The sequence below is a fragment of the Apodemus sylvaticus genome, chromosome 3, assembly GCF_947179515.1.
Source record: "Apodemus sylvaticus chromosome 3, mApoSyl1.1, whole genome shotgun sequence".
Lineage (NCBI taxonomy): Eukaryota > Metazoa > Chordata > Mammalia > Rodentia > Muridae > Apodemus > Apodemus sylvaticus.
Genome location: NC_067474.1, coordinates 133,049,891 through 133,068,336, shown reverse-complemented (window position 1 = coordinate 133,068,336; position 18,446 = coordinate 133,049,891). Strand labels below are relative to the sequence as shown.

The following is an 18,446-nucleotide window of genomic DNA, read 5'->3' as shown; positions in this document are numbered from 1 at the left end:
TGCTTGGTTGCTGGAAGGAGGCGGAGCACAGGACAGGCTTAGCCAATCTGCAGACTGGGGGGAGGGGCAAGGTCGGAGCTGAGGTCCCTTGGGGGGAAGGGGCTATTCCCAGCCAGTCCTGAACCCAGAGGCAGTCCAGGGCCAACCCAGGGGTCAGGCCCCAGGACAGTAGGCCATAGGGATCCTTCTATCCCCTCCGGGTCTCTAGACAAGAGCCTTGTCCCACCAGGGCTCTATCTAAAAGGCTCATTAATAATTCAGGAGCCAGTTATAGAAGAGGGTGGCCCTGGAGCACCTCCCTTTGTCCTCAGAGGCTGGGCCCTGCATAAGGGAGAATGGGAGGGAGAGGGCCTTTCTCTGGAGAGTCTAGCCAGTGGGGTGCAGGGCTAGGGGTCTAGAAGAAAGTCAGGTGGAAAACTTTAGAAGGGGGGATGTCAGGGTGACCCTTAGGCCTGGCTGGGGCTGATGGGAGAGAGCTTGGAGCTGCAGGGGCAGGAAAGGGAGGGGATCCTGGGGCCCAGCACCCGAGGTGTGACTGCCATTGGGTAGTCAGTGGCCCTCAGATGGTGTTGTCATTCTTCTCCGTCTCAGGGCCCAGACAACAGGGGAGATGTGCCACTGAGTTTTGAGAAACAGTGAGGCCTAGGAGAACAACTGACTTCCCCATCTTCCCTCTAACCCAGCACTCCCCAGCCTGCACCCCTCAGTCCCACCGTCCTGTCTGCCCCCCAGTTTTCTCTCTGTGACCGGCATTACTATCCACCTGGTCACCGAGTCAGAAAGCTGGGCCTTCTCTCAGCTTCTCTCTCCCTTTCATTCCACGTGTGATCTGCCTCCAGGTTCTGCGGCCTCTAGCTTCTGAGTGTCTTTGGAATGTATCCACTTCACTCTCCCTGCCCCCTTCTGCCAAGCCTCCTTCGGCTTCTGCTTGAGTTTGTGCATCAGGAAACCTTCTAGGGGTTTCCCTGCCTCCAGTCCCTGTCCTCTGAACCCATTCTCTACTCCACAGTGGGAGTCAGGTTGCACCTCTTCACTCCCCAACTGCCTGCAGGGTGAGCTTGAGTGTCTGACTCTCTGCTACCCTACCCTTCACTGTCCCTCTTCCCCGGGACCCGCCATGTTCTCTCCTCCGGCTGCACAGAGCTCCCATGTCCAGGCCTCCTTCGTGCTTTGTAGCTCCACTTCTGTGGTCAGGTGTGATGACGCGGGCCTGTATTCCTAGCGTTTGAGAGGTAGAAGCGGGAGGATTAAGAGTTCTAGAGGATCTTGGCTATGTAGTAACTTGAAGACAAGCCTGGGCTACGTGACTATCTCCAAAAACAAACAAGGTGTGTGTGGGGGGTACGTTTTCCCTCCCTCTACATGACCAGATCTGACTCAGCTGTCATGACTTCCTGTAGCAGTGTAGTCATGCTCTGGCCCTCTGCAGTCCTCATAGCGTGCTCTGGTGGCATTTTGCCCTGGTCTGTCTGCCCTGGAGGCTGGGAGTCCTGGGAGTTCAGACATTTCCAGCTCAGGGTCTAGAGGGGGTTGGTGTATACATAAAGGGGGCAGGACAGTCCTGACCGCCATGAAGCCGGGAGCTGAAGCTGCTTTTCGGGCAGATTTCCAGGAATCTTCCTGCTGGCTCCTTAGTAATGTGGTTACAGAGACCAAGCAGGGACTTGATTGTGGGAACCGAGTGAGAGGCGGGAACCTGCCTCAGCTAAGGGTGGACCCCCAGGTACTGTGACTTAAGCACTGTCCGAGGCCAAGAGCCATCAGCTAGGGGCTGTGGTCAGCCAACCTCAGGAGTCAGGGCCTGCCCCTCCTACCCTACCTTTAAACTGCTCTCATCTTTTCAGTCTCCCCCCATGGTGGCTAGGCTTAGACTGAACTTGGGAGACTTCTCACTAGGGGCAAGCAGCCAGACACGGACAGGGTTGCTGCAGAAGGCAGGGCCGGGGGGCCCCCAGAGAATTGACGACCAGAGAGAGCAGTGAAGCGCAGAGTGGACAAATGTGTTTCTATAGGCCTCTTAACGAGACAAATGAATGGGGGCCCTGGCCTCAGAGGGGAGAGGAGGGCTGCTGGGGAGAGAAGCAGCTGCCAAGAGTTAGCCTGGAGGCCTAGCGTTGACGCCTAGTCAGCTCCAGTGGAGACCTGGGTACAAAGGGACGCACGCATGCTTGCATGCACGCACACTTCTGAACCTCCCTCAGCTCAGCTCCCCACCCCAGGGGTTTGTGCCTTCTCGGGGAGGGAAGATATATGTGGATGTGGGCATAGAGGTGGGCTTGGTCCAGTCCTCAGACAGGTTTCTGTTGATCTCATGTGGTACTTGTTAGGAGAGAAAGAGTCTGCCCAGCCCCATCACAACATAGAACCCACCACGCTGGGCACAAGTCTGTGAGCTAACAGAACAGTGGGGGCAGGTTGGGGCAGCGCTGGCACAGGCAGTAGCCTGAATATCTTGAGAGGCTTCCTGGAATTGAGGGCCCCTGAAGATGAGTGGGCATTTGCTGACAGAGTATTGCCCAATGAAGAAATGAGACTGGCAGAAAGAGTCATACCCCTGGTCTTACGAGCTTATGAGAAAGCCAGAGTGAGGCCTGAAGACAGCACAGGCCAGCGACAGGATCCCCCAAGACCAGGTGCATGCTGGGTCCTGGTTATGACCAGGTTATTTGCAGGCATTAAAGTTGAGCAAGGTGCTTGGTAGCTGAAGGGATCGGAGGTTTGAAGCAGCGATGCAGGGGACTGAAAAGTATGTGTGTCTCTTCCCATTTCTCCTCCTCCAAAACCCCTGCCTTGGACCGTGGCAGCCCCACCCCCACCCCCATGCTTATGGGTGGCCCGTCTAGGCCCCGCCCTCTGGAGCTTCCGTCACAAGCGCTTTCTCTGAGCCTGTTTTCCTATTGCACAACAGGGGTAATCACTCCTACCTGTAAAGGTTAACCAGGGTCACATGGGCAAGGCACCTGGCACCTATTAAGTTCTCCCCCTGTTAGCCTCCTGGAGCTAGGATTGCCCTTGAGTGGACAGGGCTGGGGAACGTCGCCAGAGGCAGTCACAGGAGCTCATTAACCGACTCCCCAGCTCACTAGCCACTCAGGGCCTGGGAAATCACCTCTCCAGCAGCTCCCCTGCCCTCATGGTCCCAAAGTGCCGTGTGCGCTTCTTCCTCCATGTGCAACGCTGTTTATGTGCCCGTGTATATGTGCCCCTCAGGGGAGGCACAAAATAGCAATCAGTCTCCCTGTGGAGCCCTCTTGGAGGTGGCCCAGTTTAGCTGTCTCTGGCAGTGTCGCATGTCTGCGTGTCTCCAGGGGGTGTGCTTCCCTCTAGCCCGAGCCAGCCCCTCTCTTTGGTGACTTACTCTCACATAACAGGGTCAGCTGTTGACATGTAAAGAATGACCCAGGGTACCCGACTGTGAGTAGCTGCCCACAGGGCTGGGTGACACAGCAGGTAACTGTGACACAAAGCTGATCCTTGCTTGTTCAGATGACACCCTGTTTTCTGGTTCAGAAGTTTTGTTCATAGACCAAGATGGCTCAGCAAGTAAAGGCACTCACCACCAGGCCATTTTATTTTGTCTCTGGACTTTACGTAGTGGAAGGAGAGAACTGGTTCCCCTGACCTCCACATGTGCACCAAGGCACGTATACACACGCATGTACACACACATACACACCACCAGCTGATAAGGCCCCCAGGGCAGACTGGCCACAGTATCCTGGCTTTACCTGCTTGCCTGGCACTGCAGCTGGCACTGGGGTGTAGGGCAGGCTTCCCCAGTGTGGAAGAGGGGCTAGTGAGGAATACAGGGTACACACAGAGGCAGGCCTGGAGTGAGTAAGGCCAAGCTAACTTCCCAGCATAGTGCTTGACCAAGCAAGTGCATACAAAACAAGATCCTTGTTGAAATGGAAAAGGGGGGATTTAGAGAGGCTAGCAGGAACAAATTTGGGGAGACAGTGTAGAGACAAGATTTGATTGTGATCTCTGAAAGTCTCCTGAGGAACAACAGGGAAATCCAAAAGAAAAGCTAGCTAGAGCTCTGGAATGAGGAAGAGCCAGGCAGCCTGGGCCTCTGTGAGGGTCCCCTTAGGAGAAAGCAAGGCAAGGCCTTGGAGTAGCACTGCAAGCCTGATCCTGGGCAGCACCCTGGCTCTTCTCCAGCCTGCCAGGGAGAGGAGTAGTTGTACCTCCCTGATGGCCCCGGGCCTTGGGCACAGTCCAGCCCCCACACAGCTTCCAGGCCTCTTCCTTCTGGCTGCTCTACCTGACTCCTGCCCGGCCTCTGCTCTTTGTTTGGCTCAGGAGGCCCCACCCACCCCACCCCAGCACACTCCTAGTCTTTCTGGTTCTTCAGGTTCCAGTCTCTGGTTTCACTGCAGACACGTTGAGGCAGGACCTGGAGGGGCACTTACTCCTTAGGTTTCTCTCTTGCCTAGAGGGAAGGAGTACGGGAGGCCCCGGTCTTCCTCACTCCTCACATTCCTTCCTCTGTCCTCTTCTTCCTCTGATCTGCACCCCTGGGTGTCAGGAACTTGGTCAGACAATGGGACAGGGTAGAAGACAGGGCAGACATGGAATCTATCTGCCCAGAGCTACAGTCTGTTTGGGAAGCAACTATTAAACATAAAAAAGGTTGTAAGGCTGTGGCCTTCCATGCATACAGAGACCGTGGGCATACTGTGGGAGGGAGGCAGAGGGAGCTGATGGGGGTGAGGGGATAGGGGATAGCTTTCTGAGATGATGATGTTCAGAGGTGACTTAAGAGGTTAGTGGGTAAGGGGTAGTCTAAGAGACTCATAGCAGAAGGTGCAGCTTACGCAAAGGCCCTGAGGCAGCAGAGAGCATTGCTTATTCAGGGCTCTAAAGCCAGGACTCTGGGGAGAGTGGTTGGGTCAGACCTGGCAGAGCTTTGTCTGGTGATGGGAGCTTACTCTTTGTAAAGAGCAGTGGGAGGCCTTTAGAGAGATTTGATCAGGAGGAGGCTTGTTCTCTGGCTTCAGAATAGAGAATAGAGGAGGTGGGGTGGGGGTGACGGAGGCAGGGCCATCAGCTAGTTCAGCCAACCAGTTGTCCTATAGAAGAAATATGAGGTGGTGGCAGTGCAGATGGGGAGGTGGAAGCTACTGGGGTGAGGGAGGGACTAAGAGATGACCTCAGTAGTACTCTTCCTCTCAAGCAGGTATAGGCCACAGTGGCAGGCTCTGTAAATTCTACAGCTAGGAAAGAGCCACGCCTCTCTCCAGAGGCAGCTGGGGGCGGTAGAGGCAGAAAGGAGTTCAGAACTTTTGGGTCACCCGCATGACTTTCCCGCCCCTGCACTGGGTCCTCTGAGTTTCCTTCCTGGGGAGGACACAGGTTATTTAAAGTGAGTTTAGGATTTAGAATGAAGGGTGAACCCCAGCTCCTCCCCAGAACACTTGACTCATTGGTTCCTTCACCACTTGCATGTGTTTCCCTGTCTCTAAAATGAGGGCGATTATTGACCTATTGACCCGAAGGACTGGCGACACTAACAAGTGACTGCCTGCCACTGGCACATGTCCTTAAAAACAAAACCAAAAAAACAGAATTGGTGCTGGAGAGCTGGCTCAGTGGCCAAGAGTGTTTGCCCCAAGTGATCTTGTAGAGACCCGGGTTTGCTTCCCAGCACCCACATCAGACAGTGCACAGCCACCTCCTGTTCTAGAAGATCTCATGTCCCCTTCTGGCCACCGTGAACATTGCATGCGTGTGGTATACATACAGACAAGCAGGCTTGTATACATCAATACAGATAAAACTCCCAAGAATTTATAAACCTTCTTCCAACTGGCATCTCTTTCCTAGTTACAGCGTACTTTAACAGTCAACTGGGCCCCACCTCACCTCTGCTTCTTTTGCCTGACTTTTGCCAGCACTGGCTGTTCTCTTTGACAAGGTCCTCTGTCTCCTATGAACTGTGTACGTCAGGTGTTTTGGACTCTGGTGGGCCTAAATTTGGATCCCAAATGTGTCGGTACTCACTGGCTATGTGACTCTGGTCATGTGACTTGGTCTTTCAGCCTAGAAAGTGGAGACACTGATTGTGCAAGAAGTGACCTAAAGTACCTGGTGCACAGTGGCTATGTTTCTGCCAGGGCCCAACCTGAGCCTGAGCTGATGGGTAACAAGCAGGTGGTCACCTGACGGGCCTGTTCCCAAGGCACTGGCTTCCTGGAGCCGCGCAGCGGCCTGATTAACAGGGAATGGATAACAAGGCATTGCTTAGTCTCAGTGAGCCAGGTTTCTTGGGGCTGTGACCCTAGTGTTGGGACATGGAGGGATAAGAGGCTGTGGGTCAGCCCTGGCATTTAAACCAGGGTATGGCAAGGCATTGGCTGAACCCCTGTCCTCCTCTAGAGTAGGACCTCAGGAGCTGCCCATGCTACAAGAAGGCAGTTGCCAAGCCAGTGGGGGCAGGGGTGGGAGCAGGGAGTTACAGGAAAGCATCCTCTGGGAAGTCATCCAGAGCTCTCGGGAGCTGGAATGTCCAGGCCTCTGGGGCTGTTGGAATGTAGGGGTAGGGAAGAGGAGGAGTCTAGGGTCTGCCTAAGGCTTAGAGTAGATAGAATATCTCCTGGAGAGATTGAGGCTCTTCCCAGAAAGCTGTTCCCCAGTACCTTTTTGATTTTTTTGTTATCCCTGGAGCTTGGAATGACCAGGAGCCAGAGACAAACAGAGGCGGGGCCGACTCCAGACTCCGCTCCTGACCCGCTGCGTCCCATTGGACAAATCTCTTGACCTCCCCACACCTTGATTTCCTCTCTGTAAATGGTAATTATAGCACCCACCTCCTCAGCTTCAAAGAGTTACAGGGGTTCCGCTCTTTGAACAGGGCTCGGCACTTATTAAGCACTATATAAAAGTTAGGTATTATTATTGTTTTCTCTAAGTCTTTCTTGCCCCCTTGCCCCCAAGTCTTGCCACCTGTAGCATTGGCCATGCCTGATGTGATCGTGCCATTTGATTTAGTATCTCTGTCTCTTCCAGGCAAACCTGTCTTTGTTAAGGTCCCCGAGGACCAGACTGGGCTGTCGGGAGGGGTGGCCTCCTTTGTGTGCCAAGCCACAGGAGAACCCAAGCCTCGAATCACGTGGATGAAGAAGGGGAAGAAAGTCAGCTCCCAGCGCTTTGAGGTTCGTCCGGGACTGGCTGGGAGGGCCGGGCAGGCTTTAGGGTTGGCCCGCTCTCAGTTTGGCCTTTCTCTCTTGTTCTTCTTAGTCTCTCTCAAGGGCCTTTTGGGGATGTGAGGAAAACTATAGTAGATCCCCACACCCCTAACAGACTGTGACCACATCTGTCCTGTGACAGGTAATTGAGTTTGACGACGGAGCAGGGTCCGTGCTGCGGATCCAGCCATTACGGGTGCAGCGAGACGAGGCCATTTATGAGTGCACAGCCACCAACAGTCTCGGCGAGATCAACACCAGTGCCAAACTGTCAGTGCTTGAAGGTGTGTGCCGAGGGGGACACGGCATGGTGGCCAGGTAGACAGAGGTGTGGGCAGGGCCCACCAGGACTGGCTGTCCTGGGGTGGGTGCGAGTCAGTGCTCAACAGGCCAAGGTCACAGGTCTGCATCGGAGCCAGTAGTGAGCTTGCCAGCTGTGTGATCTGCTGCTGTGCTGGGCCATTGCTCCCTTGGGTCTGGGTCAGGCTGGAGGGGTGGGGCTGCAGCTCTGTGGCCCTGGGGTTATGTGACGGTGGCAGTGAACCTGGCAGTCACTGGCTCGCTGGCAGTGTACTCCTGGTGCCCTGATGGAAGAGCTGGAGCTGGACTCCCCGTGAAGTTTAGTGTCTCGTCTCATTTGGTGGCTAGTTCATTCGGTTATTCATTCACCCTCTTTCTTTGAGCTGCCGTTAAGCCCAGAATGTCACTTGATATATGCTACCTTCAGTCAGTGTCCGGTAAATTCTGTAAGGAACGTGGACACTTTGCTTCGAGGCCTTTGCCAAGGCCCAGGGTGTAAAGGGGAGCAGAGCTTCCAGAACTCTGAGTGGTCAATTTGAGACTTTTCAAGTGGCGTCTGGAGAGTGGAGAACACGGAGAGGGGGCGAGAGAAATTCACTGAGGCTGGAGGATCGGGCTGAGGAACGAGCCCTTTCTTGAGGACGTAGAAAGTCACAAATAGGGTGGGAAGTGACATGATCAAACCTTGACCACAATGGATACATGAATCTGAATGTGCGTTTTCAAAATACCATATTGATTGTTGCTTTCATTTTTAAATGCAATACCGATATCTGTTCACTGTTAAAAATTGAGGCGCATAGGATAGCGCGGAGGGGGAAATAATAATCTCTTACTATCCTACCCCTCTTGTTATTGGTTATTTCTTGGTGTCCCATTTTCTGTGTGTATGTTTTGTATACACGTATGTATATTTGTATTAATATATATAAACAGAATAGTGATCACACACTGGTCGGTAACTTTGGGGATTTTTGTTTTTTGTTTTTTTCCAGCTAGAGGGCAAACCCAGGGCTTTTCAGACAAGCTCACTTGCTGAACTGGGAGCTCACCTATTTGGCTAGCCTAGTGGCCAGTGAGCTCTAAGAATCTACCTCTGTCTGCCTGCCTGCCCAGCATTTGGGACCCAGGCCCTCGCTTCCATACCCAGCTTCCAGCTTTGCTAGGAAACTGAACTCAGGTCTTCCTGCGTGCTCAGCAGCTTTGTAACTGAGCCACCTCCCCAGCCTGCCTAAAAAAATATATTGTGAAGATTTTTTTTCTTTTTGCCGTTATTTGCACCTTTGTTTTTAATGGATGTGGGTAAGCTGTCACCCTAATTTATTTAGCTATTCCCTTTTTGTTGGGTGCATATGTTCTCAGCTTTCAGCCTTTGTAAGTAAGGTATCACATGTGTCCTCGAAGATACTAAGGCTTTGCTGATCATTTCCTGAGTCTAGGTTCATAGAGTAGAATTGCTAAGTCAAAGGGCACATGCATTCTAAAGCCTTCAATATTGCTAGAAGATTGTGTCTGTTTATATTCTTACCAGGAAGGGCATAAGAGGGCCTCTTCTCTGCACATCTTCACCAGCAGTAGAAATTACCATTAAAAAAAAAAAAAAACTTTGCCAAGTTAATAGGCAAAAAATGGCATCTCAATTTAATTTGCATTTCTTTGATTACAAGAGCAGTTGAACATCTTTTCACATTGGCCATTTTTATGCTTTGGCTTTATGTGTTCACACATGCATCCATTCAGTAATCCTTGCATCTGTGTGTCTTGTGTGAACCAATGGGTTCTAATAGAGCTGTGTTAGGCCCTCCTCGGTAGAGGGGCCATAGATGAAAACGGCTTAAGACAGGGACTCTGGGCCTCATTTGTTCCATCTGGGATCCAGGATATTATACCCACTGTGCAAGCCAGTGTGGAGTTTTACCCATCCCAGATCTCAGAGTCTGTTCTGAAGCTTGCACCCTGAGCTGCTGCTGCTTGGTGTCACTGGGTTATGCTAACCCCACTATCCATTCCATTTGGGGACAGGGGGCAGACAGTTAGCACTGAGCTGAAATCACTGGCTCAGAGGTTCCTTCTGGTCATTTCTGACCTCCAATTTGTGACCCAGGAGAAAGGATTTCTGCCCCAAACTTCACCTGTTGGCATGAGAGTCATGTACCCTGCCTTGCATTTGAGTGGAGTCTGAAAGACTGGAAGTCTAATCCCCATCATGCTGGGTGTCCATCCGCTCAGGCCCCCAGGCTGGGGAGTAGTCTCCTTGTGAGAATGGAGAGCCGATTCATCTAAGACATCCCACTGCCCTCACAACCTTACCCTTTAAAGGGTCTTTCAAGGCCTGGGGAAGAGAACTCACACTTGCAGAGGGTTGCCATTAGAAACAGCCTTCCTGGTCAAGAGTTTCTTTGCATGGATTAGAGATTGTTCTTTCCTCTGTGGTGTTGGGGATGGTCCCTGGTACTATACACATAATTTTATCCCCAGTCTGGGGCTTCAGGATATATATCGATGCCTCTGGGGACTGGAAGATGTCTGATGAAGTGTGGGACAGGTCCCTACTACAACAGAGTGGTTGGAACTGTGGGCCTCATGGGCCCCTCCTGCTCCTGAGATACTGCGCCAGCGAGGCAAAGTGCTGACCTGTCCTGTTGTCTTTGTAACCTTGACGAGCTTAAGGCTTGGCAGAAATGGGTGTCACAGGGGATGGGACCTCAGGGATGCAGCCTAAAGCAATCCTGCCTCATTTCCTCCCCACTCTTCCTGGGGTGGGGGCAGGAAGCTGGGGTGCTTGCCTGCAATAGGTGAAAAGATGGCTTTTCTAGAGCTCTGGGGTTGACACGAGGGGAGAGCCGGGGCCATTTTTGTGAGAGCACCATAGAATCTTAGTAGTGAGAGATAAACTTGGTTTAGGGGCTGGGAGATAGTGCCTGAATGCCTTACTCTCGCCTCACACTGTGTGTGCCCTCCAAGCACAGGCGTGTAAGCTTGCACATCAAGAGATACACAGGCTGTGGGGAGTGCCTGGAGAATGCCTGGGAGCCTGGTCCAGGTGCAGGAGCAGTGAATCTTCAAAAGGGAATCCCACTATTATACTTCCCTCAGGGCCCTCTGCCCTTGCCTCATAGCACCCCAGCTCAGTCCACTCTCACTGCAGCCTCTGGGGACACGGCCATGCCAGGTTCCTTATGACTCTCCGTACCTTATGACTGGAGCAAGACTGCCTCTGGTGCAGCTTGTGTGAGACCTAGCCCACTGTGCTGGGATGGCCAGCCGGTGTGCCAACATCCCTGTCAGGGTACAAGGAGGGGTGTCCAGCACAAGCTGGCTGGGGGTGGGCCTGTCCTGTCCTGGGCTGTGATGAGTACCAGGGCCCTGCCGCCCAGCGTTCCTGTCTGAGTGGTAATTGAAGCCATTAGCGCGCCAGCCTCTCCCTCGCCGGGTAATGGCAGGAAAAGCTCTTCTCGCTCTGCACTCTTGAGGCGGTGGCTGAATCATTCCCCCTCCAACCCGCCCGCTGCCGCCACTGAGACAGGGAATCTGACATTTTCCCTCACAAGGGAGGGGAGGGGTGGGGGAAGGGAGTGAGGCCTTGATTCTGGGCTTTCCCTTCTGAGGTGGAGGGGAGAGTGAGGGTGTTGAGCTCAGTCTGGAGGTCATTAGAGTCCCCAGGGGTTGCAGAGGCCAGGCCAGGCAGAACCATGGTTGGGGAAAACCTCAGGGAGGAGCCTAGACAGCCAAAGGTGTGGTGGAGTCCTAGTGACTGGGTAAGTTCTGAAAGGGATACAGAATGCCCGAATGAAGATGGGGGAAGAGGCAGTGGAGTAGGCTGTCCTGACCTGTGTGTGGGGGGGGGGGGGGGGGGGGGCGCTCAAGGCTGGATGTTTGTCATTTCATCATATAGAAGGTGATATGCTCACAGTGGTGTGAGCATGTGTGAAGGGTTGTGGATACCACAAGTGTGCCGCATCACACAGGAGTTGTATAGCAGGGTGCACGTGTGTGCCTCAGGTAGCTGGGGGGGGGGCATGATGTGTAAGGAGGTGGTATGTACTTTATGGGCTCTGTGCAGTAGTAAAATGTGCACATGTGCACAGCAGGCAACACTGGATTGTGGGGTTCATACGGCAGGTTGGTGTGTGTGTGTGGGGGGGGGTTACAGCAGGTGGTATTATATCTTAGCTTTGTGAACAGCAAGAGAGTCAGGAGTCTGAACTGGATGTGTAGGGTCAGCCTGGTGCTGGTGGGAAGTCAGGTGCTGTATTCAGATTCCTTGTCTCTGGGACCCCGCAGAGTCAGTCAGTCAGAACAGCTGGACAACCATGGATGCTGGACAACATGGGGGGAGGACTAAAGTATTGTTGGCATCCGCTGCCGCCGTCACACCTCAGCAGCTCCTCCATGACCAAACCAGGAGGAGGGCACACCAGGAGTCCTGACTGAACCTGGCCTTAGGATTTAGGACCACTCCTTTCTTCCCCACCCCCACCTACACACTTGTCCTTCCACCTGCTTCCATCTTGGCCTCTGCATCTGCTAAGTGGGCTAGACTGTGCCACCTGTGCCACTCGGCTGGGTCCAGCTAGAGAATCTCAGATCGCCCACCTGGAGAGCAGGCTACAAGGCAATGGCCGGGTGGAGGATGTTCAGTGTAACACTGGCTTGTAGGTTCTAAGGCTTTAGGGTGATAGATAACACACACACACACACACACTCCTCCCCCCAACACACATATAGAATCTTTGGAAATAGCTCCAGGGGAAAAGGCCAACGAGGAGCCCCCTATGACCCTGTCCCGAGGAGTCCTGCCCAGGCTGGGCAGAATGAGTGTGTTTTCCCAGGGATCAGTTTTCCCAGCCCCACCCTTTTTCCTACCCTAAGCCGTTCTATTCCTTTCACTGGTGGTGGGAAGATTAGGGTGAAGAGCTACTATAGGAAGTCCCAAACCTAGAATTCTAGGCAACCCCTGTTCTCCCGGCAGCAATGGCGCTGACAGGCCTCTGGTGTAGAGGCCTTTGGGACATAACCTCCATTTCCTGTGACCACAGTAGATCTCAGGGCCATGAAGATATGAAATGTTATAGCCAGACTTTGGAGGTTCCGACCCAAGATATTCCTGGGTAGGAAGGCACTTCTGGAACGGGGCAGTGGCAGCAGCTTGAAGGTCGGACACGGGGTTTCTTGATTCCTGGATTCTTTTCATTTTTTCCAGTTGTGATAGTCTTTGAAGAAAGAGCTAAGTGAACTCCTTTTTGAATGGAGTCCTCTTCTGTTAGCTGCGGACACAGAAGACTTGGCCTGTGCCCACCTAGCTCTCCAGCCCCGTGCTCACAGGTGTCTGTTTGTCTGTGCTCCTTGCCCTTTCTCCCAGCCTACGATCATGGGCTGAAACAGCAGCGCTAGCAATAGCTCTCATAGTTGGAGGTCTTAGATGCCCCTGGGTATATGTATACCCTCTGTCCTGGGTAAGGTATCCTCCTTACCCTGATGGCCAGGGGAGAGGAGAGCTGACTACGGGCAGATTCATGCTTCAGAGAAGTCCTTGTTGATGCAAAGTAGAGTGGACGTGCATCCGTGAGAGGTAGGTGTAGTCCATCTAGCTAGCAAAAGCCAGCATGACCCCGAACCTTGTGAACAGAAGAGGAAGGGAGATAGATCAAGAGCATGCCAGGTAGCATCCGGCCCAGCTGCCTGCGAGACCCCAGAGGCGGTTGGCTCTGGGTTCCTGGTTCAAGGCTGGTAGACAGCAGAAGCAGTTCTCTATCTAAGATTGAAATACAGGAAGAAGCCCACGTCCGAGGAGGTGAGTTGTTAAGTCTGATTTGAAGCTTGTCAAGTCAGGTGTGTGCAGGCATCAGCAAGGACATGTGTGAGAAGGCCTCATATGGGTTTGCCTGGCACTCTCGAGGGGCAGCTGGAGATGAAATCATGAGAGCCAAGCCAAAGGATCCCAGGAGCTACCTGGCTTTCGCTGTTGGGAGGAGGTTCCTGGGAGCCAAGGCGGCAGCCAGAGCAGGGGAGGCAATGGAAGAGCATGAAGGAGGAGAAGCCAAGCAAGATGAGTATTGGGCAGTGTCCTTTGGATTTAGCTCTGTAGTTGGCACTGACCTTGGCAAGAAGGCTTCTGGAAGCCGCGGGGGTGGCAGCAGGGCAGCAGGGGCTGAAGAGTGCGTGGGAGGCTGTCAGTGGTCTGAACCTAGAGAGGTAAATGGTTAAAAAGAAAATTCCCGGAGCAGGCCTGAGGTAGGGAACCCCAGGAGGGAGAGCCCAGCATGAGCCAGAGCCTGAGTGGTTCTTGGATCCACTGAGTCTGAGGCCTCACCTGCCAGGTTGAATAGGACGCTGTGGAGTGCCAGGGAAACCCAAGGGAGGGGGAATTACTGAGAGGGGGAGACCGTGGCTGCCGACAGGCCCCAAACAGCTCAGACTCAAAAACAAAACAGGCTTTTAAGATGCCAAGTTTGATGAAATCTGAGTGCTGGAAGAGGTGGGAGTTTTCTCTTGGAAAAACAGCTGAAAGTCGAGACTGAAAGCTGCGAAGGGAGAGGGGCCCTGAGGCCCCTCCGGCCCCCCTTACTGCCTGGGAGCCTGGGGGTGGGGGTGCCGGCTAGGCACTGAGCGGGAGAGCTTACAGGTTTGGGAGGGCTCTATCTTGACCCTGTCTTTGCTGAGGATGGAGCTGCTCTGGGGACTGGACTGAGGTGACCCTGGGTTTCCTTGGAGTGCCAAAGGGCAGGGTGGGGCCTGGCCACCCACAGAGGTTCCATTGTAGGTTTGGTCTTACTGTGTCTCCAGGTGTGTGTGTGTGTGTGTGTGTGTGTGGCTTTGCGTGTGTGTGTGTGTGTGTGTGTGTGTGTGTGTGTGTGTGTGTGTGTGTGGCTTTGCATGTCCTCACACCCGTGTTCCCACCCCTCTGCATGCCGCCTCTGGATCTGCCTGCAGCAGTCTGTTTCCACAGGTGCTTGTCACTGCGGATGCCCCTCCACAGGCACATGTAGGTTTCTATTTTTGCACCTGTCTCTTTCTCCTCGTAGTTTTCCAGGTCCCTGGCTGTGCATGTTTCTGAGGTGTCTGTGTGTTCAGGGACAGGGTGATACACTCATGCACAGAGGAGGGGTCAGCCTCGCAGACGGTACCACCCCAGGGAGCCGGGATATGTGCATGCGGATGTGTGCCTACATTCAGAGATGCCGTGAAGCTGGGTAAACACGGGTGAAGAGTTCTCACTGACAGACGGTGCTGGTGCTTGCCCCTACTGCCACCACCCTCCCCTCTAAAGCATCTCCATCTGTTAGCTTTCCCGGTGCAGCCCCCTGCCTCTGGCCCAGACTCCGCCCCAGGCATCCCAGGCTTCACTGGACAAAGAGACCTGTGTGTGTTCTCTAGAGTCCGGCCGCAGCCTCCCTCCCCCACTCATTGCAGCCTGTCGGTCTACACGTCCCACTCACCCCTGCCCCGTCCTCGGCTGTCAGACTCCAGTACACACCCCAGACTCACCTCACTGTCAGGTTCCTCCCTCCCGGCTGTCTTCACTCGCAGTGAGCAGGAAAGCTTTCTGCCTTGCCTGATCATTCTTGATCCTCCTTCCTCCAGGAAGTCACCGGGATAGCAGACGAGAGGTGGAGTCACAGAAATTAGTTCTACTGCCGAGGGGCATCAACTGTGCTCCCTGTCCCTGTCCTGTGTAGTCTCCCCACCCCTTAGACACGCCCTCCCACATGCCCTGTCATCTCTGAGCTCTTAAGACAACAGGACCTCTCTAGGGAAGGGGTCAGGTCTCTCAGCCACAGTATCTGAAGGGCCAGTTGGGTGCAGGAGCCATTCATGAACCACTTGGATCCTCACTCTGTGTGCACAGACATGTGCTGGTGGGGCAGACTTTCATTTGCATGTGGTACTTATGTGTAGAGGTTATCCAGGCTTAGACAACTGTGGCGGTGCCTCTCCAAAGACTCCAAAGGCTTCTCTTTCTGCTTTGGGAACAGTGCAGTGGAGGACCTGGCCGACACTGCGGGACTATATAAGCAGAGGCAACTTACAGTCTCCAGCACTGTTCTGGACCCTAGCAGGCGGGAGCTGGGTGCGCTGCGTTGGTGGAGCTGGAATGCCTAAGGGGGAGCCCCCCCAACTGAGGAGCAGGGGTCTAGGGAGGGGGCGCGGCTGCTCCGCCTAGGTGGGGGCGGGAAGGGCGGTGCCCAGTAGGACTTGGACGCGGAGGCGCGCACCCGCTCGGACACAAGCGCGCGCAGCTCTTCCACCGTGGCACCCGCCTCTCTGCCGTCGCCATGGTTACCGGGTGGCCTGGAGGGGGGAGGGGCCCTCCCACACCAGCAGCCCCTGTGCTGACAGGACATGTTTGGAGGGGCTATAGCGTAACTCGTGGATCCCCCTTATGGAACACGGGCGCGTGGCAGGGGTGTCCACATGTGGGGAGCATTGTGCTTCCTTTACAGCACCTGAAAACGAAGGGGCGTATGTGCATTGGGGGGTCTGCAGTAGAGCCCATAGCTGGAAGCCAGTTGAGGGCGGAGAGAGGAGGAAGGGCGTGGCTCTTCCCAGGGACGCCCCTCCCTTCCCCTGCCCTGCCCACTTTTCTTGCGAGCTAGTCTAAAGCACCAGGGCCTTACCACCTGCTTTCCTCCAAGCCCCACCTCCAATTTAACTGAGTGACCTTGGGCGGGTTTCCAGATTTCTGCCAAGTCCCCATTTGCTCATATGCCTCACAGGGTTTTGGTAAAGATCGTCATTTTGTGAAGCTGTTAGAGAGTACCTGCAACGGAGTGAATGCTTCGTGCGTGGAACCTTTTATCCCTGTGTCCAGAGGCCTCGGTTTTCTCAGTCGTTGATGGGTTGGAAGTGACAGTGTGGCATGCATCCTCTTGAGAAATTTGCCTTGGTCATTAACCTGAGTGGTTCAGACTTCTGTAGACACTGCTCTGGTGGTACTGGGGCGGGGTTTGAAGGTGGCCAGGGGGCCAGTCACTCACTCCACAGGCATCTGGGGAATGTCTGTTGTCCTTGACTGATTAGAGTGTGCTGAGGGCTTCCTGGAGGGAGAGGAGGAAGCAGCAGCAGGTCAGCCCTCGGGGCTGACTGCCCCTCCTGGGGGACAAGTGGGCTAAGAAGCTGCCTTCCCAGCTGCAGGAGCCTCGCGGGCACCAGGGACTGGCTTCTGGGTCCTGTTCCGTAGACGGCTCCTTACACTCACTGGTTTTAGACTTTGGCAGTGATGCCTGAGGGATGATTCGAGCCAAGGACGGAGCCATTTGAGGGTGTGATAATTGAGGGAGGAAAATTAATTGTCCTTAATTTGGCATAGGTCCCAAAGACCTTCCCCGTGTCAAGAATTCAGAGTAGATCCCTGGGACACTGGCCTCGCAAGCTTTTTACTGCTTTCATTCTAGATCAGTGCTTTGCATGTAGGCCATAGAGGCCCGATGACTCCTGGGCTCTGACTCCGGCAGGACCTAGCCACCCATCATCCTGAGCTCCGACTGTTCAGACAGATAGGAGTGAGAGCCTGGAAGAGCAAGCTGGCGCCTGCCTTGCTTAGTGACACAGCTCTAGCAGCCTTGAGCATCCCTGCTGCTAGAAGGGGTGGGGGGGACAGCCCAGGCCTAGGTCTTGCTTATCTTCCGAGTGGTACCAGGCCAAGGAAGCTGTGCATCCACAGTCCTCATTCTCTCCTCTTTCTCTTCTCCTGCTGCTGTTAAATATGATCCTTTCAAGAATCAGCTAAGAGTCAGGACACTGGGATCATACAGCCAAAGAGACCCAGGATTTACATTGGAATTTATAGGGCAGAGACCCAGGATTTACGTTGGAATTTATAGGGCTACGAACAAGGACGTGTATAGCTAATTCCTGGCCAAGCTGGGGGATTCAGGGCCATGATGAGAGATCTCCTATAACCCCAGCTGATACCCTTCTAGGATGACCCTAGAAGTTGCAACTTTGATAGGGTTCCTCTGCCTGCTGTGGCATCTCCGGCTTCATCTCGTCTGTCCCCCTGGGTGCTCCCCTTGGGTTGCCAGGGCAGGTAAGGAAAGCAGGCGCTGTCACCCTGCTCTTTGCTTTTCTCCCTCTGAGGCTGAATCTTCCTGGCATGGGAGCCTGGGTGCAGCAAATGTTCCTATAACCTGTGCTGGGCATGTGCGAGGGAAGAGCAGACTGCTGTCTGGTCCCCCACCACCACACGGCCCAGCTTTTGTGCCAAAAGATAGAAAAAGGGCAGACATTCTCTGTGTCCTCATTAGGTGTGCCCAGAACCAGGCTTGGGAAGAGGAGAGGTACTGTTGCGTTCTGGAAAACACTTGATGGCTTTGCTCCAATGGGAAGGAATTCTTACCAGCCCAGAATGGGAAAGGGGGCCCCTGAGCTATAGTTCCCATATCTGTCTGCCCCAGTGGCTCAGGCCTGATTAATTATAACTTCTAATAGTTAATGGGTGCTTGTTCTGTGTCAGATACCCCTCAGCACCCTGGATTCTTTTTCTGATGGAGTCTTCAAGGTATCTTTACAAGGCAGACACCTAAACCCATAGACAGAGCAAACATCAGTGAGTGAAGAACACTCCTGGGCCCTGAGGTGGTGGTTGGTGGTAGGGATGTCTGCTCCTGGGACTTCTTAAGGAACCTAAGGCTGGCGGGAACGGGTCAAATGGAAGTGATTTCCTTTGTGAGTCGCCAACTCCAGGAAATATTGGGAGGGCTGGTTTTTTGTTGTTGTTGTTGTTGTTTTTATTGTTTGTTGTATTTTTATCTTCTTTGCCTACACATACTTGACATGACCCTTAGGCCTTACCATGGTTATCTGGCCAGGAATGAGTAAGAAAGGCCAAGGGTCAAGGCTGCAGTAGAGAATGGTCAGAGGCAAGACTAGAGTTAGGTCATCTGTAGGGCAGGGCCCAGGGTCAAAGACCTGAGGCTCAGCCATGTGGTGTAGCTGAAGGGATGCAGGCCAAGG

At 53.8% G+C, this 18,446-nt stretch overlaps 1 protein-coding gene across 1 annotated transcript in view; it reads left to right on the top strand.

The window, feature by feature from the left end:
- The window catches only part of Ptprf (protein tyrosine phosphatase receptor type F), an 82,390-nt gene that overhangs the window by 14,449 nt on the left and 49,495 nt on the right, over positions 1–18,446 (top strand). Inside the window, exons 4-5 of the mRNA XM_052177165.1 lie at positions 7,012–7,157; positions 7,333–7,474. Coding sequence (XP_052033125.1) covers positions 7,012–7,157; positions 7,333–7,474 — 288 coding nt within the window. The remainder of the gene's footprint in view (positions 1–7,011; positions 7,158–7,332; positions 7,475–18,446) is intronic.